Source organism: Bos indicus, chromosome 18 (genome assembly GCF_029378745.1).
Source record: "Bos indicus isolate NIAB-ARS_2022 breed Sahiwal x Tharparkar chromosome 18, NIAB-ARS_B.indTharparkar_mat_pri_1.0, whole genome shotgun sequence".
In the NCBI taxonomy this organism is placed as follows: domain Eukaryota; kingdom Metazoa; phylum Chordata; class Mammalia; order Artiodactyla; family Bovidae; genus Bos; species Bos indicus.
In genome coordinates this window covers 36484753-36512494 of record NC_091777.1, presented here as the reverse complement: position 1 = coordinate 36512494, position 27742 = coordinate 36484753, and the positions used below count along the sequence as shown (strand labels likewise).

Sequence of the window (27742 nt, the reverse complement as noted above, 5' to 3'; positions counted from 1 at the left end):
TTTAAGTGGACATATGTTCTCAATTCTCATGCTTCATTTTTCACATGGCATTACTTTTTTTAATGCAATCTTTGCCCATGTCCAATTCAACCTCTTACAACTTAAAATGCTCAAGAACATGGATAAAGAAATGGCAACCCACTCCAGTTTTCTTGCCTGGAAGATCCCACGGACAGAGGAGCCTGGCGGGCTACAGTCCATGGGACTGAAAAGAGTCAGACAACAACTGAATAACGAGCCAGAATGAAAGGGGTTAACAGCCTAATCCCTGGAACCGGTAACTATGTTACTTTTCAAGGCACAAAGGATTTTGCAGATGTGACTAAATTAAGGATATTAATTTAAGAGAAGGTAAGATTATCCTTCACTCAGTAGTAGCCACAGGACTGGAAAAGGTCAATTTTCATTCCAATCCCAAAGAAAGGCAATGCCAAAGAATGCTCAAACTACTACACTATTGCACTCATCTCACACTCTAGCAAAGTAATGTTCAAAATTCTCCAAGCCAGGCTTCCAGATGTTCAAGCTGGGTTTAGAAAAGGCAGAGGAACCAGAGCTCAAATTGCCAACATCCGTTGGATCTTTGAAAAAGGAAGAGAATTCCAGAAAAACATCTACTTCTGCTTTATTGACTATGCCAAAGCCTTTGACTGTGTGGATCACAACAAACGCTGGAAAATTCTTCACGAGATGGGAATACCAGACCACCTGACCTGCCTCCTGAGAAATCTGTATGCAGGTCAGGAAACAACAGAACTGGACATGGAACAACAGACTGGTTCCAAATAGGGAAAGGAGTACATCAAAGATGTATATTGTCACCCTGCTTATTTACCTTATATGCAGAGTACATCATGAGAAACACTGGGCTGGATGAAGCACAAGCTGGAATCAAGATTGCTGGGAGAAATATCAATAACTTTGGATATGCAGATGACACCACCCTTATGGCAGAAACTGAAGAAGAACTAAAGAGCTTCTTGATGAAAGTGAAAGAAGAGAGGGGAAAAGTTGGCTTAAAACTCAACATTCAGAAAACTAAGATCATGGCATCCAGTCCCATCACTTCATGGCAAACAGATGGGGAAGCAATGGAAACAGTGACAGACTTTATTTTTGGGGGCTCCAAAATCACTGCAGATGGTGACTGCAGCCATGAAATTAAAAGATGCTTGCTCCTTGGAAGAAAAGTTATGACCAACCTAGACAGCATATTAAGAACAAGAGACATTACTTTGCCAACAAATGTCCACCTAGTCAAAGCTATGGTTTTTCCAGTAGTTATATATGGATGTGAGAGTTGGATTATAAAGAAAGCTGAGCACCGAAGAATTGAGGCTTTTGAACTGTGGTATTGATGAAGACTCTTGAGAGTTCCTTGGACTGAAAGGAGAACCAACTAGTCTATCCTAAAGGAAATCAGTCCTGAATATTCATTGGAAGGACTGATGCTAAAGCTGAAATTCCAATACTTTGGCCACCTGATGTGAAGAATTGACTCACTGGAAAAGACCCTGATGCTGGGAAAGATTGAAGGCAGGAGAAGAAGGGGACGATAAGGATGAGATGGTTGGATGGGATCACTGACTCAATGGACATGAGTTTGGGTAAACTCCGGGAGTTGGTGATGGACAGGGAGGTCTGGTGTGCTGCAGTCCATGGGGTCGTAAAGAGTCGGACACGACTGAGTGACTGAAGATTATTTTGGATTATCTGAGTCAGCCCAATGTCATCAAGAAGTCTGTATTCATGAAAGAGGGAGGGCCAGAGATGGAGAAAGAGATATGACGATAGAAGCCCTGTGACGCTCCGTGAGGAAGGCTCAGTCAATCATCGCTTGCTTTGAGGATGGAAGGATGTCATCCTCAGAGAATGTGGGCAGCCTCCAGATGCTGGACAAAGTAAGGGGATGTGTTCTCCCTGACAGCTTCCCTGGCAAAAAGGCAGCCCTGTCAACACCTTGATTTTAGCCCAGTGACATGTTTTGGGACTTCAGATCCTCTGAACTGTAAGATAATACATTTGTTCTAAGTCACCAGGTTTGTAGTCATTTGTTACAGTAGCAATAGAAAAGTAAGACAATACACTTCTGCTTTCATTCATTCAGCAAAACTGTTATCAAACACCTTCTATGTGATAGGTAATAGGCACAGGAGACTCAAGTGAATAACCAGATGATGTCCCTGTCCTCATGGAGTTTATGTTCTAGTGGGAGAAAGTAGATACAAAACAAACAAAAATGTAGTATGTCAGGTCATGTTAAATGCTGTGGAGGAGGGTGAGAGCGTTAGAAACTGATGGAGCTCAGCGTTGGGTGGAGATGGAGGAGTAGGCAATAAAGGAACATCTGAACAGACATAGGAAGTGAGTCCATTAAGTCTCTGGGGGAGACCATTTTACACAGGGGGGAGCAAGTGCAAAGGCCTGGAGATAGGAAGGCACTTGGTATGTTTAAGGGACAGCAAAGAGACCACAGTGGCTGAAAACGGGTGAACCAGGGGCAGAGATGCAGAGTGAAATTATAGATACAGGTGAGAGAAGAGGGCCAAATCATGTGGGGTCTTGAAGCCTTAGTCAGGATTTTACTTTTTACTCTGACCAAAATGTGAAGTCCCTGGAGGCTTCTGAGCAGAAGAATTATGGGATGTGACTTAAACTCTAAAAGGATCGCTCACTGCCGACTGGAGAACACAGTGGAGCCAGGAGGGCAGCAGAGAGACCAACATGGAGGCCCTGGCAGTAATCCAGGAAAGAGATGATGCAGTTCGGCCCGCTCTGACAGCAATGGAGTTGGTAAGGATAGGAGTCAGGATATATTTTGGAGGTAATAATACATAATTTGCTGAAAGAGCAGATGTGAGTGTGAGAAAAAGGGAGGAGTCAAGGAACTCCACATTTTTTGGCCTAAGCAACTGGAAGAATAGAGGTAATATCTAGAGAGATGAAGGCTGTGAGAAGAAGGTATAATGGGAAGACTGGTGTTTCAGTTACCTATTGGAACAAAAATAAATCGCCCAAATGTATTAGGTTAACAATGATTTATGATTTCTCTTGACTACTGGGTTGGCAGTCTGGCTGTTCTTCAGTGATCTAGCCTGGGTTGAGTCAAGTGGTTATCTGATAGCCCATCTGGGGCTAGAAGGTCCAAGACGGCCTCCCCCACATGGCTGGATCCAGGGCCAGCTGCTGGATGGGCTGCCTCACTCAGCTTTCCACATGGGCTCTCATTTTTAGTGAGGTGAGTCTGGATTCTTTTCCACGGTGGCCGCAGGATTCCAGAATGAGAAAGTAAAAGCCTCTTATGTCCTAGGTTCTGAAATTTCTACTCCATCACTTTCTATTGATAAAAACAAAATACAAGGCCAGCCCAGGTTTGGGGACAGGGTAGGGATGTGTGTGAAGAAATTAATGCTCACATTGCAAACAGGCATGGACACAAGGGTGGGGTGATTCACCAGGACAATTCTTACACCAGTTACTACAATGAAGAATTGGTCTGTGGGCACATTAAGTCTGAGATACCTCATAGACATCTGGGTGGAGATGTTAAGTAAGCTGTTGGATACATGAGTCTGGAGTAGAGGAGAAGGGTTTAGGGAGAGCATACACTTGGGAATAATCCTATAGTAATTAAATCCACAAAACTGTAGGAGAAAACCGAGAGAGAGAGAGAGAGAATAGACAGAGAAAATGGTTTAAAAACGGAGCCCTAAAAAAAAAAAAACACAACTGAGTCCTGATGCACTTCAACGTTAACAGGTTGGGTTGACGAGGAGAGATCAACAAAGTTGACTAAAAAGTTAAGAGGAAATGCAGGAGAGAATGTCATTCTGGAATTAAGGAAAGAAATTTTTGTAAGGAGCAAGGAGTCGTCAAATTCTGCAGCTGACAGACTGAACAAGGCTAGGGACTGATAAATGACTGTTCAGTTTCCTACAGTGGAAATCACTGGCGAGCTTTATGAGAGACATTCTGGTTGTCCATTGAGGCAAAAACTTGATGGGAGTTGGTAAAAGAAAGGATAGGACAAATGGAGACAGATGTTCAGACCAGTTTTTCAGGACTTCCACTGGGAAAGGGAGCAGAGAAATGAGGTAACAGCAAAAGGGAGATACAGGTCAAGATAGAATTTTTCCTCCAATATTTTATTAATGAAAAATTTCAAACACCAAAGGGTTGAAAGAATTTTACACTGAACAAGTAGAGCCACCACTTTGATTCTTCTGCCCACATTTTCCTAGACTTGCTTTATCACATATATGTCCATCTATCTACCCATCCCCAAGATAGGCTTTTAATTTTTTTTTTTAACATTGACACATTATAGCAAGACTGAAGGTTTCTGGGAAAATCCAGTGGGTGGAACAAATTGATGAGGCAAGAGCAAGTCCAGGGAAAGATTATGAGTACAATGGGCTGGGTGGGAAAGAGAGGCTGCGATCGAGTGCTAAGGAAGGGGTTGGCTTTCAAAAAGGAGCACAGACAGAATAGCCATCATTACAGGAATGAAGATGAGGCACGGATGCCGGAAGGTAGGTGCGTGCAAGTGTGGGAGCTTGTGGAAGTTCTCTCCTAATGAAGTCATCCACTGAGAGTGAACACAGTGGGCGGAGAAAGAGTTGTAAATTAGAAGAGAAAGGAAAGAGGTGTGCAATAATCTAGAAGAGTGGGAGGATGATTTGTCTCAGAAATACAGGAAGAATGCCAAGCAACCCCGGGGGTCCATCCGAAGTTAATGGTCAGGCATTTGAAATGAGACAACACGGCTTTAAGTTTTCCTCAGCCTTGTTCAGGTGCATGGGTACAGGTGCAGTCGAAGAGTTAGATGTAATAAATTTTTTTCCCAAGTGAGTATAGCAGAGGGGTAGAGAAGTTGAGGATGTACGCGCAAGTATGACAATAATACTGGAACATGGAATTAAAGCCACACAAAGAGGGAAGTGAGGAAATGATAAGGGTAACAGACAAGGGAAAAGTGGTGGGATAAATGCACTTCAGGTCTCAAAAGAGTCAGAGAATACAGATAGAGTTTTGAGTGGCAATTACTGAGCAGGATGCTGGAAACTGAGATTATGGAGGGGCTGAAATTATTGGAATGATAAGGTCAAGGCCATGTTCATGGGAGTGAGTGACTGAGGTGAGGTGTAGAGGACACAGTATTGGGGGAAAAGAGATCAGGGAACTGAGCAGTTTTTAAAAACAGCTGTCCTGAGATAAACCTCTCATACACTTTGCCCATTGAAAGTGTAAAATTCAATGGTTTTTAGCATACTCACAGAGTTGTGAGAATCCATCACTAAAATCAATCTTAAAAACATTTCTTATTACTTTCTAAAGAAACCCATACCTTTTTGCCATCAACTCCTATCTCTCCACATTTCCCAGCCCTAGGCAACCACTACTCTACCTACAGTATCTGTGGATTTGCCTCTGGACATTTGACACCAATGAAATCTTATAATATGTGGTCCTCTGTGACTGGTTTCTTTCACTTGGCAGGATATTTTTGAGAGTCATCCTCTTTGTTAATATTGGAATGACTAAAAAGTTATGACTGTTGGTGCTGGAGAAAAGGACAGTGATCCAGAAGTTAAAAAACCCTCAAGGAAAGGGAAGTGATCTAGGGTCTGCAGAAGTCTGCTGTAAGGAGGGGAAGAAGATGGTACAGTTTGATGAAATCATAGTCGGCGCAAAGAAAGAGCAGTTTACTCCAGGGAGTCCAGTGAGAGAAGATGATAAGGCTGGCTACAAGGTACCAGAACCCGAGGTCAAAAACCAAAGTTGTGCACCCGGGATCCCATGCTGTCTCACGCTGCCGCTCCCTTCCCTCACCTCACCTGCCACAGCCTCCGGAGCTCCCACACTCCATAGCCTTTCCTTTCACGCATGTTATATTGCTGTCTGATTGACTTCATCACCAGGTCCTACATTTCCAGGACAGGGAATGGGACTGGCTCAACACAGTCCGAGAGTTGGTGTCCCCCTGGATCTGTTCTTCACTCCCGGTTCAGTCAGTCCTGGCCTGAGTGGTTACGGTGGGGTCATGAGACAACACGGCAGCTCAGGCAGTGGGTTGAGAGCCTCTCAGAACCGACATGACTGAGAAGAGGAGGACTAGCCTCACGGGATCCCTGAGGAAGGCACCAGAGAAGAAGGCAGGGCAGCTGTGCTTACGTTCAGGGCATTGCTGCCCCTGTGGTGGAGCTTCAGGCTAATGCCACCTGTGGGCTGTCCCAGCCTGGGGAGCAATTTCTGGCTGTCCCACACCTCCCCAACCATCCCGGCAATAAACCCTCACTTCTCAGCAGGCAGGAGTCAGCCCTGCTGCCGGAGGAAGCCTGACTAACACACTCTTTTCTCACAAACCAGCGCTGGAGGATTTGCTGAGGCCTCTTCCTCTCATTTCACAGAAACTTCAGGAGACAGAAATTTCATCAAAAAAGGTCAGTCCAACCACAACCCTGCCAATGCCCTGAACTGATCTGCATGGAAGAGAGAAGGGAAAATAAGAACAAAGGAACGAACTCTCTGAATTTGAAGGGAAGGGGAGTTGAAGGTTATTTTATTTTTAGAAAGTATTATGATTAAAATAAATAAATAAACATAGAGAGACAACACAATTACTGAAATTAAAAATACTCTAGAAGGAATCAATAGCAGAATATCTGAAGCAGAAGAACAAATCAGTGAGCTGGAAGATAAAATGGTGGAAATAAATTCTGAAGAGCAGAATAAAGTAAAAAGAATGAAAATAACTGAGGATAGTCTCAGAGACCTCTGGGACAATATCAAACGCACCAACATTCTAACTATATGGGTCCCAGAAGAAGAGAAAAAGTAAGGGTATGAGGAAATTTTTGAAGAGATTATAGTTGAAAATTTCCCCAACATGGACAAGGAAATAGTCCATCAAGTTCAAGAAGTACATAGAGTCTCATACAGGATAAACCCAAGGAGAAACATGCCAAAACACATATTAAGCAAACTAACAAAGACTAAATACAAAGAAAGAATATTAAAAGCAGCAAGGGAGAAGCAACAAGTAACATACAAGGGAAACCCCATATGCTTAACAGCTGATCTTTCAGCAGAAACTCTGCAGGCCAGAAGGGAATGGCAAGATATATTTAAAGTACTGAAAGGGAAAAATCTATAACCAAGAATACTGTACCTGGCAAGGATCTCATTCAAAATTGATGGAGAAATAAAAAGCTTTTCAGACAAGCAAAGTTAAGAGAATTCAGTACCACCAAACCAGCTTTACAACAAATGTTAAAGGGACTTACATAGTCAAGAAATACAAGAGAAGAAAAAAGATCTACAAAATCAACCCCAAATAATTAAGAAAATGACAATAGGAATATATATATATTAATAATTACTTTAAATGTAAATGGATTAAATGCTCCAACCAAAAGACACAGATTGACTGAATGGATACAAAAACAATACCCATATATACGCTGTCTACAAGAAACCCACTTCAGATCTCAAGACACATATAGAGTGAAAATGAGAGGATGGAAAAATATATTCCATGCAAATGGGAAGCAAAAGAAAGCTGGAGTAGCAATCCTCATATCAGACAAAATAGACCTTAAAATAAAGAAGATTACAAGAGATAAAGAAGGACACTACATAATGATCAAGGGATCAATCCAAGAGGAAGACATAACAATTGTAAATATCTATGCACCCAACATAGAAGCACCTCAATACATAAGACAAACACTAACAGACATAAAAGGAGAAATTGACAGTAACAAAATAACAGTAGGAGACTTTAATACCCCACTCACACTAATGGACAGATCATCAAAACAGAAAATTAATAAGGAAATATAAGTCTTAAATGATACATTAGATGAGATGGATCTTATTGATATCTTCAGGACATTGCATCCAAATGCAGAAGAATACACCTTCTTCTCAAGTGCACATGGAACATTCTCCAGAATAGACCACATCTCGGGTCAAAAATCAAAACTCAGTAAATATAAGAAAAATGAAATTGTATCAAGCATCTTCTCCAACCACAATACTATGAGACTACATATCAATTACAAGAAAAAAACTGTAAGAAACACATGGAGATTAAACAACACGTTTCTAAATAACCAACAGGTTACTGAATAAATCAAAAGGGAAATAAAACAATTTCTAGAAACAAATGACAATGAAAACATGACAACTCAAAACCTATGGGATGCAGCAAAAGCAGTTCTAAGAGGGAAGTTTATAGCAATACAGTCCTACAAGAAGCAAAATAAAACATCAAATAGACAACCTAACTTTACACCTGAAACAACTGGAAAAAGAATAAAAACCCCCAAAATTAGTAGAAGGAAAGAAATCATAAAGATCTGAGCAAAAAGAAATGAAAGAATCAATAGTAAAGATTAGTAAAACTAAAAGCTGGTTCTTTGGGAAGATAAACAAAATTGACAAGCCTTTAGCCAGACTCATCAAGAGAAAAAGAGAAGAATCAAATCAACAAAATTAGAAATGAAAAAGGAGAGGTTACAACAGACAATGCAGAAATACAAAGGATTATCAAAGACTATTATGAACAGCTATATGGCAATAAAATGGATAACCTGGAAGAAATGGGCAGATTCTTAGAAAAGTTCAATCTTCCAACACTGAACCAGTAAGAAACAGAAATTATCAACAACCCAATAACAAGCCCTTAAATTGAAGCTGTGATCAAAAATCTCCCCCAAAAAACAAAAGCCCAGGACCAGATGGCATCACAGGAGAATTCTATCAAACATTTAGAGAAGAGCTAATGCCTATCCTTCTAAAACTCTTCCAAAACACTGCAGAGGAAGGAACATTTCCAAACTAATTCTACAAGGCCACCATAACCCTGATACCAAAACCAGAAAAAGACAACACACAAAAAGAAAACTACAGGCCAATATCACTGATGAACATACATACAAAAATCCTCAACAGAATTTTAGCAAACAGAACTCAGCAACACATCAAAAAGCTCATACACCATGATCAAGTTGGGTTTATTCCAGGAATGAAAGGATTCTTCAATATACGCAAATCAATCAATGTGATACACCATTTTAACAAACTGAAAGATAAAATCATATGATAATCTCAATAGATGCAGAAAAAGACTTTGACAAAATTCAGCACCCATTTATGATTAAAACTCTTCAAAAAAGGGCACAGAAGGAATCTACCTCAACATAGTAAAAGCCATATATGATAAGCCTACAGCAAACATTATACTCAATGGTAAAAAACTGAAAGCATTCCCCCTAAGATCAGGAACAAGACAAGGGTGTCCACTTTCACCACTATTATTCAACATAGTTCTGGAAGTCCTAGCTAGAGAAATCAGAGAAGAAAAAAAAAAAAAAAAGGAGTCCAGATTGGAAAAGAAGTAAAGCTATCACTGTTTGCAGATGACATGATACTGTACATAGAAACCCCTAAAGATAATATCAGAAAATTACTACAGCTAATCAGTGAATTTAGCAAAGTTGCAGGATACAAAATCAATCCACAGAAATCACTTGCATTTCTACATACTAACAATGAAAAATCAGAAAGACAAATCAAGGAATCAATCCCATTCACCACTGCAACAAAAAGAATTAAATATCCAAGAATAAACTAACCTAAGGAGACAAAAGAACTGTACACAGAAAATTATAAGACTCTAATGAAAGAAATCAAAAGTGACATAAACAGATGGAGAGATATTCCATGTGCTTGAGTAGGAAGAATCAATATTATGAAAATGACTATACTACCAAATGCAATCTACAGATTCAATGCGATCCCTATCAAACTACCAATGGCATTTTTCACAGAACTAGAACAAAAAATTTCACAATTCATATGGAAACACAAAAGATCCCAAACAGCCAAAGCAGTCTTAAGAAAGCAGAATGGAGCTGGAGGAATCAACCTTCCTGACTTCAGATTATAGTACAAAGCTACAGTCAACAAGACAGTTTGGCACTGGCACAAAAACAGAAATATACACCAATGGAACAAGATAGAAAGCCCAGAAATAAACCCATGCACCTATGGGTACCTTATTTTTGACAAAGGAGGCAAGAATATACAATGGGGCAAAGACACCTCTTCAATAAATGGTGCTGGGAAAACTGGACAGCTCCATGTAAAAGAATGAAATTAGAACCCTTCCTAACACCATACACGAAGATAAACTCAAACTGAACTCAAGACCTAAATGGAAGACCAGAAACTTTAAAACTCTTAGAGGAAAACATAGGCAGAACACTCAATGACATAAATCAAAGCAAGATCCTCTTTTACCCACCTCCTAGAGTAATGGAAATAAAAACAAAAGTAAACAAGTGGGACCTGATTAAACTTAAAAGCTTTTGTACAGCAAAGAAAACTATAAGCAAGGTGAAAAGACAACCCTCGGAATGGGAGAAAATAATAGCAATGGAAACAACTGACAAAGGATTAATTTCCAAAATATACAAGCAACTCATACAACTCAAAGCCAGAAAAACAAACAACCCAATTAAAAAGTGGCAAAAAGACCTAAACAGACATTTCTCCAAAGCAGACATACAGATGGCTAACAAACACATGAAAAGATGCTCAACATCGCTCATTATTAGAGAAATGCAAATCAAAACTAAAATGAGATATCACCTCACACAGGTCAGAATGGACATCATCAAAAAGTCTACAAATAATAAATGATGGAGAGGGAATGTGGGAAAAGGGAACACTCTTGCACTGTTGGTAGGAATGTAAATTGATACAGCCACTATGGAAGATGGTATGGAGATTCCTTAAAAAGGCAAAAATACAATTTCATGAGACAAAGCAAGCATCAGAGCCTGATTCAGACTCAGACATGATAGGGATGTTGCAATTATCAGACCAGGAATTTACAACAATTATGCTAAGGGCTCCAATGGATAAAGTAGACAGTATGTGAGAAAGATGGGCAACATAAACAGAGAGCTGGAAATTCTAAGAAAGAACAAAACAGAAATCCAAGAGATCAAAAACACTGCAACAAAAATGAAGAATGCCTTTGGTGGGCATATTAGTAGGCTGGACACAGTTGAGGAAAGAATCCCTGAGCCTGAAGATATTTCAGTAGTAACCTCCAAAACTGAAAAATCAAACAATGAGAAAACAGAATGTAATAATGAAGAACCGTGGGACAGTTACAAAAGGTGTCACATATGTGTAATGGGAATATCAGAAAGAGATGAGAAAAATGAACAGAAAATATTTGAAACAATAATGATGGAGAATTCCCTCAAATTAATGTCAAGACACCAAACCACAGAGCCCGTAAGCTCACATAATATCAAATAGGATAAATGTTGCCCTACTCCCACACTTCACTAGGCATATCATTTTCAAACTATGGGAAGTCAAAAAAAGAAAAATCCTGAAAGAAAAAAGAAGGGGGGAAAATTACCTATATAGGATCAATTCGAGACCATTTAAACAAGAAAAAAATGGAGTGAAATTGCTAAAGTGTTGAGAGAGAAATTTCACCAACTCAGAATTCTATACCTTGTGAAATTATCCTTCAAAAGGAAAGGAGAAATACAGATTTTCTCAGACAAAAATCTAGAGAATTTGTTGCCAATACATCTAACTATATGTTGTCTATAAGAAACCCACTTTAAATGTAAAGACACATATAGATTAAAAGTAAATGGATGGATAAAGATATACCATACTGACACTAATCAAAAGAAAGCAGTGGCAGCTATACTGATTTTGGTCTTCAGAACAAGGATAGTTATCAGGGATAAAGAAGGGCATTGAATAATGACAAAAGGGTCAATTCTCCAAGAAGACATAACAGTCCTTACCATGTAGATGCCTAACCACAGAGCATCAAAATATGTGAGGCAAAAACTTATAGAACTGTAAGGAGAAATATATGAATCCACTATTACAGCTGGAAACTTCAACAATCCTCTATCAGAAATAGACAGATCCAGCAGGCAGAAAATCAGTAAGGACATAAACTCAACAACACCATCAAACACCATCAATATAGACTACTTCACCCTCCAACAGCAGAATATATATTCTTCTCAAGCCCATATGAAACATTCACCAAGACAAACCACATTCCAGGCTATAAAATATATCTCACTAAAATTAAAAGGACAGAAATCATACAATGTCTGCTTTCAGACTTCATGGAACTAAACACAAAATCAATAACAGAGAGATAGCTGGAAAATCCCCAAGTACTTGAAGAAAAAACAATACACTTCTAAATAACACACAGGTCAAAATTCAAGATAAATTTTAAAACATTTTGAACTAAATGAAAATACAATTTATCAAAAGGTGTGGGATGCAGCAAAATGCATGTTTAAAGGGAACTTGTAGCACTGAATCATGTATTAGGAACTTGGAGCACTGAATCATCCATTAGAAAAGAAGATTTCACTTCAATCCTCTAAGCTTTCACCATAGGAAACCAGAAAAATAAGGAAATTATTTCCTTTTCTTTCGGCCATGCCATGCTACATGTGGGATCTTACTTTCCCAACCTGGGATTGAACATGTGTCCCCTGCAATGGAAGTGTGGCATCTTAACCACTGGACCACCAGGGAACTCCCTAAGAGAAAATAAAACTCAAAATCAGGACGAGAAAAGAAATGGTAATTAGGGCAGAAATCAATGGAATTAAAAACTGCAAACCAATAAAGAAAATCAACAAAACTAAAAGCTGGTACTTCGAAAAGATCAACAAAATCAGTAAACCTTTAGCTAGACTAAGAAAAAAAAAGAGAGATAAAAATTTCTAATATTAGAAATGAAAGAGGGAATATCACTATAGATCCCCAGGACATTAAAAATCATCAAGGTATACTATGAACAACTCAATGTCTACAAATATGATAACCCAAATGAAATGGACCAATTTTCTGAAAGATACAATCTGTCAAAACTCACACAAGAAGAAGTAGACAATCTAAATAGACCTCTATCAGTTCAAAAAATTGAGTAAACGATGAATAACCTTTCAAAACAAAAAGCATCAGACCCAGATGGATTCACTACTGAATTCTACCAAACGTTTAAGGAAAAAATTATACCAGTTCACTACAATCTCCCTCAGAAGACCAAAGCAAAGCGAATACTTCCTAACTCATTCTATGAAAACAGTATTAATCTAATACCAAAACCAAACAAAGACATTAAAGAAAAGTACAGAACAATATCTCTTATGAACACAGATGCAAAAATCCTCCACAGAACAATAGCAAATTGAATCAAATAATGTATAAAAATTATACATCATGACCAATTGGGATTTATCTCAGGTATACAAGGCTGGTTCAACATTTGAAAATCAATGTAATCCATCACATCAACAGGTTAAAGAAGAAAAATCATATGATAATATCAACAGATGCTGAAAAAGCATTTGGCAAAGTTCAACACAAATTCATGATAAAAGTTCTCTGTAAACTAGGAATAGTGGGGAACTTTTTCAACTGAATAAATAATTATCTACAAACCTCCTGAAGTTAACATCATGCTTCATGGTAAGAAACTTGAGGTTTTCCCACTAAGATCAGGGACAAGGTAAATGTCCCCTCTTACCACTGCTTTTCAACATCATACTAGAAGTCCTAAATAATGGACTAAGGTCAAAAAAAGGAAGTAAAAAGGATGCATACTGAGAAGAAAGAAATAAAACTGTTTTTGTTTACAGATGACATTATCATCTATGTAGAGAATTAGAAAGAATCAAGCAAAAAATTCTGGAAATAATAAGTGATTATAGCAAGGCTGCAGGGCACATGGTTATTATTTTTTAAAAAGAAAATCACTTTCTAATATATTAGCAATAAACAAGTGGAATTTGAAACTAAAATCACAATACCACTTACATTAGTATCCCTCAAAATGAAATACTTAGGTATGAGTCTAACAAAATAGTACAAGGTCTAAATGAGGAAAACTACACAATTCTGATAAAGGAAATCAAAGTTAATAAATGGAGAGAAGTTACATGTCCATGGATAGAAAGATTCAATACTGTCAAAGTGTCAGTTCTTCCCAACTTGATCACTAGATTCAATGCAACCCTTATCAAAATCCCAGCAACTTATTTTGTTAACACTAACAAACCTCTCTAGAGTTTATATGGAGAGGCAAAAGACCCAGGACGGCCAACACAATACTGAAGGAGAAGAACAAAGTTAGAGGACTGACACTACCCTACTTAAAGATTTATTATTAGCCTGCAGTAATCAAGACAGTGTGGTACTAGCAAAAGCACAGACAAATAGATCAATAGAACAGAACAGAGAGCCCAGAAATACACCCACAGAAATATAGTCAACCAATCTTTGACAGAAGAGAAAAAAAATACAATGGAGAGTAATAGTCTTTTCAACAAATAATGCCAGAACAACTGAACATTCACATGGAAAAAAAAAAAGCATATAGATACAGACTTACACTGCTCACAAAAATTAACTCAAAATAGATCACAGACCGTAAAGATAAAACACAAAACTATAAAAACTAGTAGAAGATAACATATGAGAAAATCTAGATGACCTTGGGTATGGCAATGACTTTTTAGATACAACACCAAAAGCACAATCTCTGAAAGAAAGAACTAACTAGCTGGAGACTTCATTAAAATTAAAAACTTCTGCTCTGTAAAAGACACCTTTAAGAAAATGAAAAGACAAGTCACAGACTGTGTTTGCAAAAGATGTATCTGATAAAGGACTGTTAACGAAAACACACTTAAAATTCAACAACAAGAAAACAAATAACCCAATTAAGAAAAGCACAAAAGATCTGAGAAGACAGAAAGTAAGCATATGAAAAGATGCTCCACATCATGTCATGAGGGAAACGCAAGTTAAAACAATGAAATACACACCTATTAAAATGGCCAAAATCCAGAGTGCTGTACATTAACTGCTGACAAGGAGCAACAGGAATTCTCATTCATTGCAGGTGGAACCCTATGGGCAGGGAAGTCTGGGAAGCGTAGGATTTAGCTTTCCTACATCAACAACTAGAAGAGGGTGAATGACCCAGGTGGAGAGAGCCAATCCATAGTATTCACTTCACCCTCCACAGAGGTGTTACCAAATTTCACTCCCAGCAACACAGGATCTTAGCAATACTTTGAGCTTTGCCAATTCAGTAAATGAAAAACATCACCTTATTGTTTCAATTAGCACTTCTTCCCAGGTGGCTTACTGGTAAAGAATCTGCCTGCCAACACAGGAGACAGCTGATTTGATCCCTGGGTCGGGAAGATTCCCTGGAGGAGGAAATGGCAACCCACTCCAGTATTCTTGCCTGGATAATCCCAGGGACAGAGGAGCCTGGTGGGCTACAGCCCATGGGATCTCAAAGAGCCGGACACGACTTGAGTACATCTCTTCCTTTGGGAGAAGTTGAGTATCCTCTTACAGACCACTACAATGTGCACCTCTGTGAATAGAATTCATTGGGAGTACTGCCCTCTGCTGCTGTGCAACATGGTGAGCCTGTAATATAGTTACATACAATTTTAATTTCCTTTTGTGAATTCTTTACATCCTATGCCCACGAACTGGCTCCCCCCACCCCAAGATATATTTAACTGAAAACATACATTAGGGCCTGAACATATTGCATCTTCAGTGTCACAGATTTCCAAACCTACCCCTCAGTGTAGGTTAATTTTGTGTCAACATGCCTGGGCTAAGGGATGCCCAGATAGCTGGCAAAACATTACATCTAAGTGTTTCAGGAATGGATTAGTATTTATACCAGAATGAGTGAAAAAGACTGCTTCATCAATACTGGACATTATCAAATCCACTGAAGGCCTAAATAGAACAAAAAGGCAGAAAAAAAGTGAATTTGCTTTCTGCTTGAGCTGGGACATCCATCTTCTCCTGCCCAGGAACACCTGCACTCCTGGTTCTTGCCTTTGGACTTGGACTAAGACTTCTACCGCTACCCCTTCTCCTCCGCCAGCGCTCTGGGTTTGGACTGGTACTACATCTCCAGCTTTCCTGAGCTGACTTCTCAGTCTCCATAATTACATGAGCCAATCCCTCACAGTAAGTCTCGTTCTATATGCCTATATCCACCCTATTGGTTCTGTTTCTCTAGAGAACCCTGACTAATACACCTAATCACCACACTTTTCTCCCTTTTTTTCTTCCTCCCCAGGGTTGGTCCTGGTGAAGGATAAGGGAGGAATAACCTCAACTTGAAATGTCACAAGCATTTCAAGCTCTGGAGCTCTAAGAACTTTAAGTTGCATTCAAAGTGCTTCTCCCAAACAGTTTACATGAAATCCTCTTTTGCCTCCTGCCTGCTGCGGATTTAGTAATGAATTCTGCTGGACGGACCCATGAGGACACAGCGTGCCTAGTAAGCTGGGTGGCCTTTCCTGCCTGCTGGGCTTGCGTTCTTGAGGTTTATAATGTCTTCTCGGTGAATAATAGCCTCGTGTTCATGCCAAGGCCTTTTCGTCTTTGCTGACCAAAGAAGATGGAAGCCTGAGATCTCAAATTCATCAGCAGGCCTTTTAAAACTGGTCAATCAGGCCACATGGAGCCACAGAAAGTACAAGCTGCTGATGCAGAAGGACCCAAGCACTCAGAACACACCATTTGCCTGGAAGTGTGGGGCTGAAATTTTTTTCTCTGTAAAATGTCCAGTTGCTAAGGGGCTTCAGATGCTCAGTGGCAGGGCCAGCGAGCAAGGAGTGTTCTTAACAGACTTCCCTCTAAGCTCTGATCTGATGCATCAGATTCCATCGTTAGATATTCATTTCTTTGGCCCAAATCTCCCCACAGTAACCCAGCAGTCTCTCCTGACTTGCTGATTATTTTTCACTTGATCAGTCTCAAAGCATCCTAGTCATTTTTAACCCCTTCCTCTTGGTCCCCTCCTCTCATCCCCCATCCAATTAATGATGGAGGTGCCTTGATTATTCCTTCAGTGTGTCACTGGGGAAGGTCTACTGGAGTGGGAAAAGTACTGGTTGTGTGACCTTGAGCAAGTGATTCACTCTCTCTGAGCTTCAGTTTCTCCATCCGTAAAGTGGCACTAATACCATCCTACCTCATAGGGCTTTTTGTAAGGATGAAAAATAATTCATGAAAACACACACACACAATGCCATTTCCCCAGAAGCCTCTTCGGTTGGCTAGTGTCAAGCCTAGTGATTTATAAGACCCTTTGCATATATTATAGGACACACAAATAATACATGGTTTTATAAAAATGAGATCAGAGTTCATCTTTTGAAAAGAGAAATGTGGCCCAAGTTGTTTTTCTCCTTTCTGTTCCCTGCTCCACGACCCTAATTCAGGCCATTACTACTTTCTACAAAAGCTTCTTAATGGCCCTCTCTATAACCATCTCCCCCAACCCTGTCCCATGTGAAGTTTCCCTCTCTCTAAAACATCCTCTCCCTCACTGATGCTGCTCAGGTAATTTTTCTAAAACAATCTATAGATTAGAACCTCCTCATGCTCAGACACCTTCAATGGCTCCCACTGCCTTTGAGTGTTAAGTCTAAACTCTTTAGCCTGGCAGTGAGGGTCTCTCCTGAACTGACCTAAATCTCATCCAGTTCAGCAAGCATTTCCCCAGGGCCCATTATGTGCCAGCCTCAAGCTTAGCACAGGGATGGGGATTTGAGGCTTAGACATAAGCCTCAAATTGCCTACATTTGTTGGATAATGGAGAAAGCAAGGGAGTTCCAGAAAAACATCTACTTCTGCTTCATTGACTATGCTCAAGCCTTCGACTGTGTGAATCAGGACAAACTGTGGAAGATTCCTCAAGAGCTGGGAGTACCAGACCACCTTACCTGTCTCCTGAGAAACCTCTATGCGGGTCAAGAAGTGACAGTTAAGAACCAGACATGGAAGAACTGACTGGTTCTTTTCCAAGTTGGGAAAAGAGTATGACAAAGCTGTATATTGTCACCCTGCTTATTTACCTTCTATGCAGAATACACCATGTGAAATACCAGGCTGGATGAATCACAGGCTGGAGTCAAGATTATCAGGAGGACTATCAACAACCTCAGATATGCAGACGATACTACTCTGATGGCAGAAAATGAAGAGGAACTAAAGAGCCTCTTGATGAGGGTGAAAGAGGAGAGATCATGGCATCTGGTCCCATCACTTCACAGCATATACAAGGGAAAAAAGTTGAAGCACTGATAATTTTCTTTTCTTGGGCTCCAATCACTGCAGATGGTAACTACAGCCATGAAATTAAAAGACACTTACTCCTCAGAAGGAAAGCTATGACAAACCTAGATATCATATTAAAAAGCAGAGATATCACTTGGCCAGCAAAACTCTGTATAGTCAAAGTATGGTTTTTACAGTAGTCATTTTCAGATGTGAGAGTTGTATAATAAAGAAAGCTGAGCACCAAAGAATTGATGCTTTTGAACTGTGATGCTGGAGAAGACTCTTGAGAGTCCCTTGGACTCTAAGGAGATCCAATCAGTCCTAAAAGAAATCAACCCTGAATATTCACTGAAAGGACTGATGCTGAGGCTGAAGCTCCAATACTTTGGCCACCTGAGATAAAGAGCCAACTCACTGGAAAAGACCCTGATGCTGGGAAAGATTGAAGGCAAAAAAAGAGATGGTTAGATAGCATCACCAACTCAACAAACACAAATTTGAGCAAACTCCGGGAGATACTTATTGTAGAGGAGCCTAGTGTGCTGCAGTCCATGACTTAGCAATGAAGAAGATTTACTCAGCTCCACCACCTACTGGGGAGGGAGACAACGAACAGCTATTTTCTGTAAGGTAACAGTAGGATAAAGGTAATCAATCCCAAGGAACTCTGAAAACTTGGGAAAGCACCTGTCTACCTGGTCATGTTCTCATCTCTCATCCAAACCCTCCCTATTCTGAGTCCTGCATGTATTAAGGCAATGTTTCACCCTCCAGGTGGGCAGGGCCTGTTGACTCAGATAATAACACTGAAAAAGCGTCTGCTGTCCATTATTGCTTTCATTGATTGCACCACTGCCAAGACCGCATACTCTTCAAGGACATCAACAGTACAACAGACAAATCAACTGATAGGCTCACCCAGTAGAACACTAAACAGTAATGGGAATGAATGGGCTGGAATGACAGTCAACATGGATGAATCTCATGGACATAATGTTGAGTGAAAGCATCCAGACACAGGGACTTCCCTCATAGTCCAGTGGTTAAGAATCTGCCTGCCAATACAGAGGACATGGGTTTGATCCCTGGTCCAAGACGATCCTACATGCCGCAGTGCAATTAAGCCCATGCACCACAACTACTGAGCCCGCACTCTGCAACAAAGGGTAGCCCCCACTCGCTGTAACTTCAGGAAGTCCGGGCGCAGCAATGAAGACCAAGTGTTGCCAAAAATAAGTAAATAAATAATTTGAAAAATGCTTAGCACACAGTAAATATTAAATAGATGTTTGCTAAGTCAGGATTCTTTCCTCTAGGATACTGGAGTCAGCCTCCCACTTCATTTCCTCTTTAAAGGGCTGTATTAGTTAACTGTTACTGTATAGTAAACCATCATGAAACTCAGTGGCTTGAAAAACAATTGCTCATGAGTCTGTGGGCCAGATGGGTGGTTCTGCTGCTCTGAGCAGGCTTGCTCATCTCACCTGGGCTCATTCATGTATCTGTAGTCAGTCAGCTGGCAGGTCAGCAGGTGGCTGGCGGGGCTAGGACGGTCTCATTCATGTCTGGAGTTGGCTGGCTTCTGTCTGGGCAGCAGGGGTGACTGGGCCATGATGATCCAGCAGTCTAGCCTGGGCTTGCTGTCATGCATGCAAGGCTTCTTGGGGCCTGAATGTGATCCACCATCACTTCTCCAGCACTCTATTGGCCAAAGTAAGACTGGTCCCTATTCAAGGCCTGGGGAACTAGACCCTACCTTTTATATGGAAGAGTAGCTAAGTCATATTATAAAGGGTATGGAGATGGGAGGGCTGAATGTGGCTAGTTTTGATATAAAACTAGCACGAGAGCATTGATGCCTGGTGTGGGGAGTTCGGAATATACTTGTCAGTTGAGGAAGTAGGAGTGTCGCCTCCCAGTTTTAAGGCCAGATCAGAGTGGATTCAAATGCCAGCTCCAGCAACCATCTGAGAGGCCTTTGGGTGACTTACTCCACCTCCCTGACCTTCGGTTTCCTCATAGGGTTGTTTTGAAGGTCAATCAAGAGAACACAGGGAAGGGGCTGAGCACAGGCCAGTGTACCTGATGCTCACAGAGTGAAGAGTCAACAACTAGAGCTCACCTCATCCTTAAAACACAGGGTTCATCCTGGGCTCTGCTGACTCCTGCCTCGGCTTCCCAAGGCTGAGAAGGAGATGGAAACCAGGCCATGTGGGAGCATGATTTCATATTGAGAACCATGAAATGTCAGTTACAGAGTAAGAGTTTCATTATAGTTCTTTGGGGAAAGAAGGAAGGAATGCGATCTGGTGGGCAGAAGGGAGGGGGCTGAGGAGGAGGATGGGAGCAAGAGAGATAGATGGAGGTCAAGAGGGAAACGCTGAGCCATTGGAAAGGAGTCTCCCCTCATCCCCTAAAAAATAACGTGAGTGACATTTTTATTTGATGTTTTGTTTTTGCTCTGATTAAAAAATTACTGTGTGTTGACTTGACAGAGTTTTAAAAATGCACTGACCAAGAGCATTATGCTAAGTGAAGTAAGTCCAACACAGAACATGTGTGCTCACTTAGATGTGAAATCTAAAATCAAAACAAAAAACCCAAACTCACAGATACAGAGAACAGATGGATGATTGCCAGAGGTGGGGGGTGGGTAAAATGGGTGAAAGGGGTCAAAAGGAGCAAACTTCCAGTGATAAATAACTCATGGGATGTAATATACAACATGGGGACTATAGCTAATTATACTATAGTGCATATCTGAATGTTGGTTAAGAATAGATCTTAAAACTTCTCATCACAAGAAAAAAATGTGTAACTATGTGTAGTGACTAAACCACCACCACCACATGTGGTGATGAATATCAACTAGACATGCTGTAGTGATCATTTAACAATATATGAAAGTGAAAGGCACTCAGTCGTGTCTGATTCTTTGAGACCCCATGGACTATACAGTACATGGAATTCTCCAGGCCAGAACAGTGGAGTGGGTAGCCTTTCCCTTCTCCAGGGGATCTTCCCAACCCAGGTCTCCTCCATTGCAGACAGATTCTTTACCAGCTGAGCCACAAGGGAAGCCCAGTATATACAATATAACAATATATATATAGTTGTATATATACAAACAGCAAATCATTATGTTGTATAGCTCGAAGTAATATAATGTTAATGTCAATAAAAACAAAACAGAACAAAAGCAAAATACACAGACTCTTTCACTCCTAATCCCACCAACCGGGTATCAGCGGCTATTTACAAGAGCCTCAGTGTGTGTGCCCACACTGTCACAAATGCTTTGTATGCCCATGACTCTCGTGGTAACTCTAGGAGCTGGATGTCTTGGCCCCATTGCACAGGGGAGGGGCGGACGGGAGCACAGAGAATGTAAATCACTCACCCAGGCCATCAGCTCTGGTGAACAGCAGAGCCTGGATTCCAATCCAAGCTACCTAGGGCCTGAAGTCTTGCATGTCCCCACAGGGCAAGGCACCACCTGGGCACGGCTGACACTTGGTGTATTTCCCTTTATTTTCTTTCACTTTCTGGAAACTGTACCACTACTTTATTACTTTTTCAAAGGCTATTTGAAAAACGAGTACTTGTTAGATGTGGCTGTCTTCCCCTTCCCATTTTTTTTTCTGTAATTTGTAATTTTGATATATAGTCATCCCTCCATATCCATGGGTTCCCTAATGAAGGATTCAACCAACCACAGATTGAGAATATTTGGGGGAAAAAAAGTCCAGAAAGTTCCAAAAGCAAAACTTGAATTTGCCACGTGTCCAGCAACTACTTATATGGCATTTACATTGTATTAGGTATGATAGGTAACCTAGAAATGATTTAGCATATAGGAGGATGTGAGAATGGTGTTATATGCAAATACTGTGCCATTTTCTATAAGGGACTTGAACATCTGTGGATTTCGGTATCTACAGTGGTGGGAAAGGCAGGGAGTGATACTGGGACCAATCCCCTGTGAATACCAAGGGACAACTGTGACTTCAAACTTACAGAAGGGTTGAAAGATTAGTATAAAACACTCTATATCAACCAGTTGTTTACCACATATTTTCTCATTTTCTCTCTTCACATAATTATTTATATGTGTGTATGCATTTTTCTGAACAATCTGACATTAAATTGGAGACATCATGGTCTTTAACCCCTGAATGCTTCAATATGCATTTCCTAAAAACAAAGACATGTCCATTCATAACCACAGTACAAAGAGCAAACTCAGGACATTTAGCATTGTAGCAATATTATCATCTAATTTATGGTCCATATTTAAACTGTGTGTGTGTCTGTGTGTGTAATTTTTTTCCCAGTCCAGGATCTAAACCAGGATCCTGTATTGCAAGTAGCAGTCCTATCACTTTAGCCTCCTTTAAACTGGAATACAGTCTCAATCTTTGTCTTTTTCCTTTTTCTTTTAAATGAAGTATATATGATTTACAATATTGCGTTAGTTTTAGATGTACAACATAGCAAGTCAGTATTTTTGCAGGTTCTATGCCATTACAGGTTATTTCAAGATAATGGGCATAATCCGTGCTGCACCGTATATTTTGGCTGTTTTGAATAATGCTGCTAGGAATGTTTGTGTACAGATCTTGTAAGGACACATTTTCCTTCCTCTGGGGTATATACATGAGAATGGAGTTGCTGGGTCACATGGTAACTCTACATCTAGTCATTTGAGGGACTGGGAGTGTCCCTCAGTGGCTGTTCCATTTTATCTTCCCACCAGCAGTGTAGGAGGATTCCTTTCAAAACACTTCTACAAACAGAAACAACCCCAGAGATGGGCATCACTACTCTCATCTTCCCAACAAAGACTGAGGGGCAGAAAGGGGATGTGACTTCTCAGAAGACACCCTGCCGCAAGGACTAGGCTCCAATCCTGGGACTGCCCTCCTTCCTTCAGGAAACCTGACTTTTAGGCCAAAACAGTAGGTCTTTGAGAGGTGATGGGGTAAAGGGCAGAGAAAAGGAATCTGCAGATACCAAGCCTCACAATAGAGATGGAAGTTTCTGGTTTTAGGAATGGAGATATCAAAGCCACTTATGTTTTTGTTTTATTAGGCGACAGCCAGAGCCAGGTTCTGACTAATTAATGATGATCAAAGTGCTCTGGCAAGATGTGCTCTGCAAACACCAGCCATGAATTATTCACAACTGGGTCTTCTTAGCTGGAGGGGAGGAGGCTGCCAAGGAAAAAAAAAATCAAGGTCCTCACTTCCCCCTCAGCTTGCATGAGCCTGAGCCCTCCTGCAGGACTCAAGTTTCTCAATCCAGAAAATGGGTCTAGATATGAGCTCTCATCCCTTTACATTCCTAGGCCAGGACTTGGCAACCTGAGTCCTGTTCCCATCAAGGCAGTACGTACCAAGCTGCCTCCACCAAACAATAATTAATAATACCACACAAAGTTCAGGGGTGGACAAACATTTCCTATAAAGACCAGGTTTTTATTAGGTCTTTGGGCTAATTAAACACTTGTGCTTTGCAGGTGTGTCACAGCACTCACCCCTGCCTTTGCAGTGCAAAGGCACCACACACAACACATAAATGAATGAAAGCAGCTGTCCCATGAAATGTTCTTTGTGGACACTGAAATTTGACTTCTGTATAATTTTCACATGTTATAAAATATTCTTCTTTTGATTTTTCCCTACTATTTAAGAATATAAAAACCATTCCTAGCTCTTGGACTATATAATAACAGGTGTTGCCTCAAAATGTTAAACATAATTGCTGTTTAACTCAACAATTCTACTCCTAAGTATATACTGAAAATAAATGAAAATGTAAGGGACTTCCCTGGCAGTCAAGTGCTTAAGACTCCACACTTCCACTGCAGGGGATGTGGGTTCGATCCCTGGTCAGGGAACTAAGATCCCATATGCTACGTGGCCAAAAAAACAAAGTAGAAGAAAAACACAAATGTCCATCAACTGATGAATGGATAAACAAAATGTGGTATATCCAGTGAAATATTGTTCAACCATAAAAAGGACCAAAGTTTTATATACACATGTTACAATATGGATTGGCCCTGAAAACAGTCAAGCTTTCAAGAAAGCCAAGGCTCAGAGAAAGCACAGACAAGGACGCAGGTAACCAGTGGTGAGGTGTGAGCAGAACCAGGTCTTTGAAATCTTTGTCCAGTGCTTGCTGCAGCAGACTTTCCCAGAATTACATTCAGAAACCAAAGTATGTCACTCCTCAAAGCCCCAGGGAAGAAGAGATCTAGGGAGGGGATGCCTCCCTAGACCTGTCCCTCCCTCCTATGCCTCTGCATCATCCTTCCTGTTCCCCATGCCACCTTCCTCCTCTCTGCCCCTGGGCTCCTCCCAGTTCTTTTCTCTCCTTTCCTTCCCAGAACCACTAAGCAAGGCTGTCCCTCCCTACTTCTTACTCAGGGTGCTGGGGAGGGGGGCAGTGGGAAGACTACAGGGAGGCTTCTCCAGAAATCCAGTCCATGTGACACATCTGGAAAAGGGCTCCAAAAGTGTGAGGAACAAGTCCAGGTCACACAGCAGATATGGAACATTTGAGTTCCTTGATATTTTTGAGACTGAAGAGAGAAGGTGTGGGGCAAGAATAGGGTTTGTGGTGAGCCAAGCTCCATCCCATTCCTGATTTTTCTCCACACAACACATACCCCTGCCCTGCTTCACACTTTCAAAGGCACTAACTACTACAATAAGGGCTTTTAAAAATATTAAAATACTGAGTGTAGAAAAAAACCAGCACCTGGATTCAAATCCTGGCTTCTTCACTCACCATCTGTGTGACTTCTGGCAGCTCATTTCGTATCTCTGACCTCAGTTTCTTTACCTATAATATGGGCATGATAACAGTACCGATTCAAAGAGTTGTGTGACAATGAAATGAGGCTATAAAAAGCACTAAAAACAAGTGCATGGCCCTAGCAAGCACTTAATGCATCATTGCATTTTCCCAGAGATTTCCTTCATACATTTTTTTCCCTACAAAAATGAAATCATTCTGTATTCACTATTTTATAATGGATCTCACCCCTCACCTTAACTGAATTAACATCTTTCCATAGCATTAGAAATTTTCCTATAGAACATCTTTCTTTTTCCTTTTTTTTGGCCTCACTATGCATGGCTTTTGGGGATCTTAGTTTTCTGACCAGGGATCGAACCCAGGCCTTTAGCAGTGAAAGGAGAGTCCTAACCACTAGACCACCAGGGAATTACCTAGAACATCTTTCTTAAGATAGCATATGCATATGTACTATTCCATTTCCTGAAGTGGGATCCTTAGTATGATCTTTGTTTTTCCATGACCAAACATGTTCTTCCTTGTCTTTGACCAATTACTGCTTCAGGGTAAATTCCTAGGGAATTGGCTGAGTCAAAGGGTGTGCAGGTGTTTTAGGCTTTCGGCCTGTAACTGTCAAACTGCTTCTAAGAAAAGTTCACAACTAGTTTGACTTCCATCAACTTGGAAAAGAAGGCTCCATGCTCTCCAAGGCCTTGTCTCCTCTTACCATTTAGAAACATCATTTCTAACTTGACCCAAGAGAAGTGCTATTTGCTGCCATATTTTGATCTGCAGCCCCAACTCTTCCTAATGGAACTCAATTCAGGCATCTGCTTAATCCTATGATTCTCTGGGTGGCTCTGGGCTGGTCATCAACTTCTCTGAACCCAGAAGTCTCAGCTATAATTCACAAATAAGTCCTCTCTCTCGCTTTTTTTTTTTCCTGCACCAGGTCTTACTTGCAGCATGTAGGTTCTCAGTTGTGGCATTATGGATCTAGTTCCCTGACCACAGGTCGAACCTGGGCCCCTGCACAGTCTTAACCACTGGACCACCAGGGAAGTCCCCTAAGTTTCCTACATAATATAATATATGTAAAAACTCAACTCCAAGTCACATTCCAATTATTTGAAACATGGCTGTAGCAGAAACAAGGATGGCATTTCAGAAGACCCCTGTAGGTAACTGTGGTGCACATGGGGAAACTGAGGCCTGGGATGTGGAAGTCTTCCCAATAAAAAATCAGAAATATCTTACAGAGAATGGGTGAAAACATGACTAGGCAATTTAGAGAGGAAATCTAAATGTGTGCTACTAGACAAAGAGATGTTCAAAGTCATTAGTTATCAGGAAAATGCCAGCAGAACAAAGAGAAACCAAGTCACAGAGTAGCAAACATTAGGAAGTTGGATAAAACCAAGTGTCGCTAGGGTATAGGGAAATGGGGCTTTATACACCACAGCAGAAGCAGACTAAGACCGTGAAACCCAGCAATTCCATTTCTGGAAAAATATCCCAGGGACCTTCCCACCAGCCAAGGATGTTTACTGCATTTGCTGTCTGTGGAAGCTAAATAGTGTAGTGTTAGTGGCTCAGTTGTGTTCAACTCTTTGCGACCCCATGGGCTGTGGCCCATCAGGCTTCTCTGTCCATGGAATTCTCCAGGCAAGAATACTGGAATGGGTTGCCACTCCTTTCTCCAGATGATTTTCCCAACCCAGGGATCAAATCTGGGACTCCTGCACTGCTGATTCTTTACTGTCTGAGCCACCAGGGAAGGAGAAAAATGCCCCTCACTGGGAGCAGATATGCAAAATAAGATGAAGGCATCTTATAGAACAATTATGCAGCAATTTAAAACAATGAAATAGACCGGGGCTCAACAAACAAAGGCCTGTGGGCCAAATGTGACATGTCACCTGTTTTTGTACAACTTCACTGGAGCTGAGAATGATTTACATTTTTAAATGGTGGAGGAAAAAAGAATATGTTGTGACATATGAAAATGAGTAAACATATTATCTCCCTTGACTCCTGTGGGTCAAGAGTTTGGGAATGGCTTGACTGAGTGTTTCTTACTTGGGATCTGTCATGAAGTTGCAGTTAAGATGTCGATGGGGCTGTAATTATCTGAAGGTTTGACTGGGGTGGGAGAATCACTCAAGATGGTTCACTTACATGGCTGGCAAGTTGGAACTGTTGGCAGGAGGCCTCAGTTCTTCTTAGACCACTCCATAGGGCTGCTTGAGCGTCCTCACAGCATGGCAGCCGGCTTCCCCTAGAGTGGGTAATCAAGGGCAGCAAAGAGGATACTGCGATATCATCCATCCCCGAGCCTTGGAATCTGCACACTGATATCTTTGCCAATAGCCTATTTGTTGAGTAGGGTATGCACTTGCATATAATTGCATAGAATTGCAATACAACTGCACTGTATTCAGTGCAATTCAGCAAATATTCAGCTCTCTTCAGGGACTGCTCAAAGATATGAATACTGGGAGATCTCACTGTGGGCCATCTTGGAGGCTGGCTAACACAGTAAGAAACACAATGTGACCTACAGTAGATCCTTTTAATTAAAAAATTAAATTCACAGTCACATAAGACAATACTACACACTTGACAAAGCTACGTACAAATTCAAAGGTATTTATTATAAACGGAATGGGGGAGGAGGGTAATGGGATTGGAGAGGAGGGATGACAAGAAATGAATGAAAGAGTGAATTAATAAAACCAGAGAAAAGCCT

At 40.8% G+C, this 27742-nt stretch overlaps 1 protein-coding gene across 6 annotated transcripts in view; it reads right to left on the bottom strand.

Annotated features, from left to right (window-relative positions):
- CDH3 (cadherin 3) overlaps positions 1-27742 on the bottom strand; it is a 139320-nt gene that overhangs the window by 89575 nt on the left and 22003 nt on the right. For 4 of the 6 annotated variants that reach the window (XM_070771946.1, XM_070771942.1, XM_070771944.1 and 1 more), the window contains 2 exons: positions 27172-27271; positions 24985-25038 (listed from right to left, as the gene is read on the bottom strand). In XM_070771946.1, the coding sequence (XP_070628047.1) occupies positions 24985-25038; positions 27172-27271 (154 nt within the window). The remainder of the gene's footprint in view (positions 1-24984; positions 25039-27171; positions 27272-27742) is intronic. The other 2 variants (XM_070771943.1, XM_070771945.1) reach the window with 1 other exon arrangement.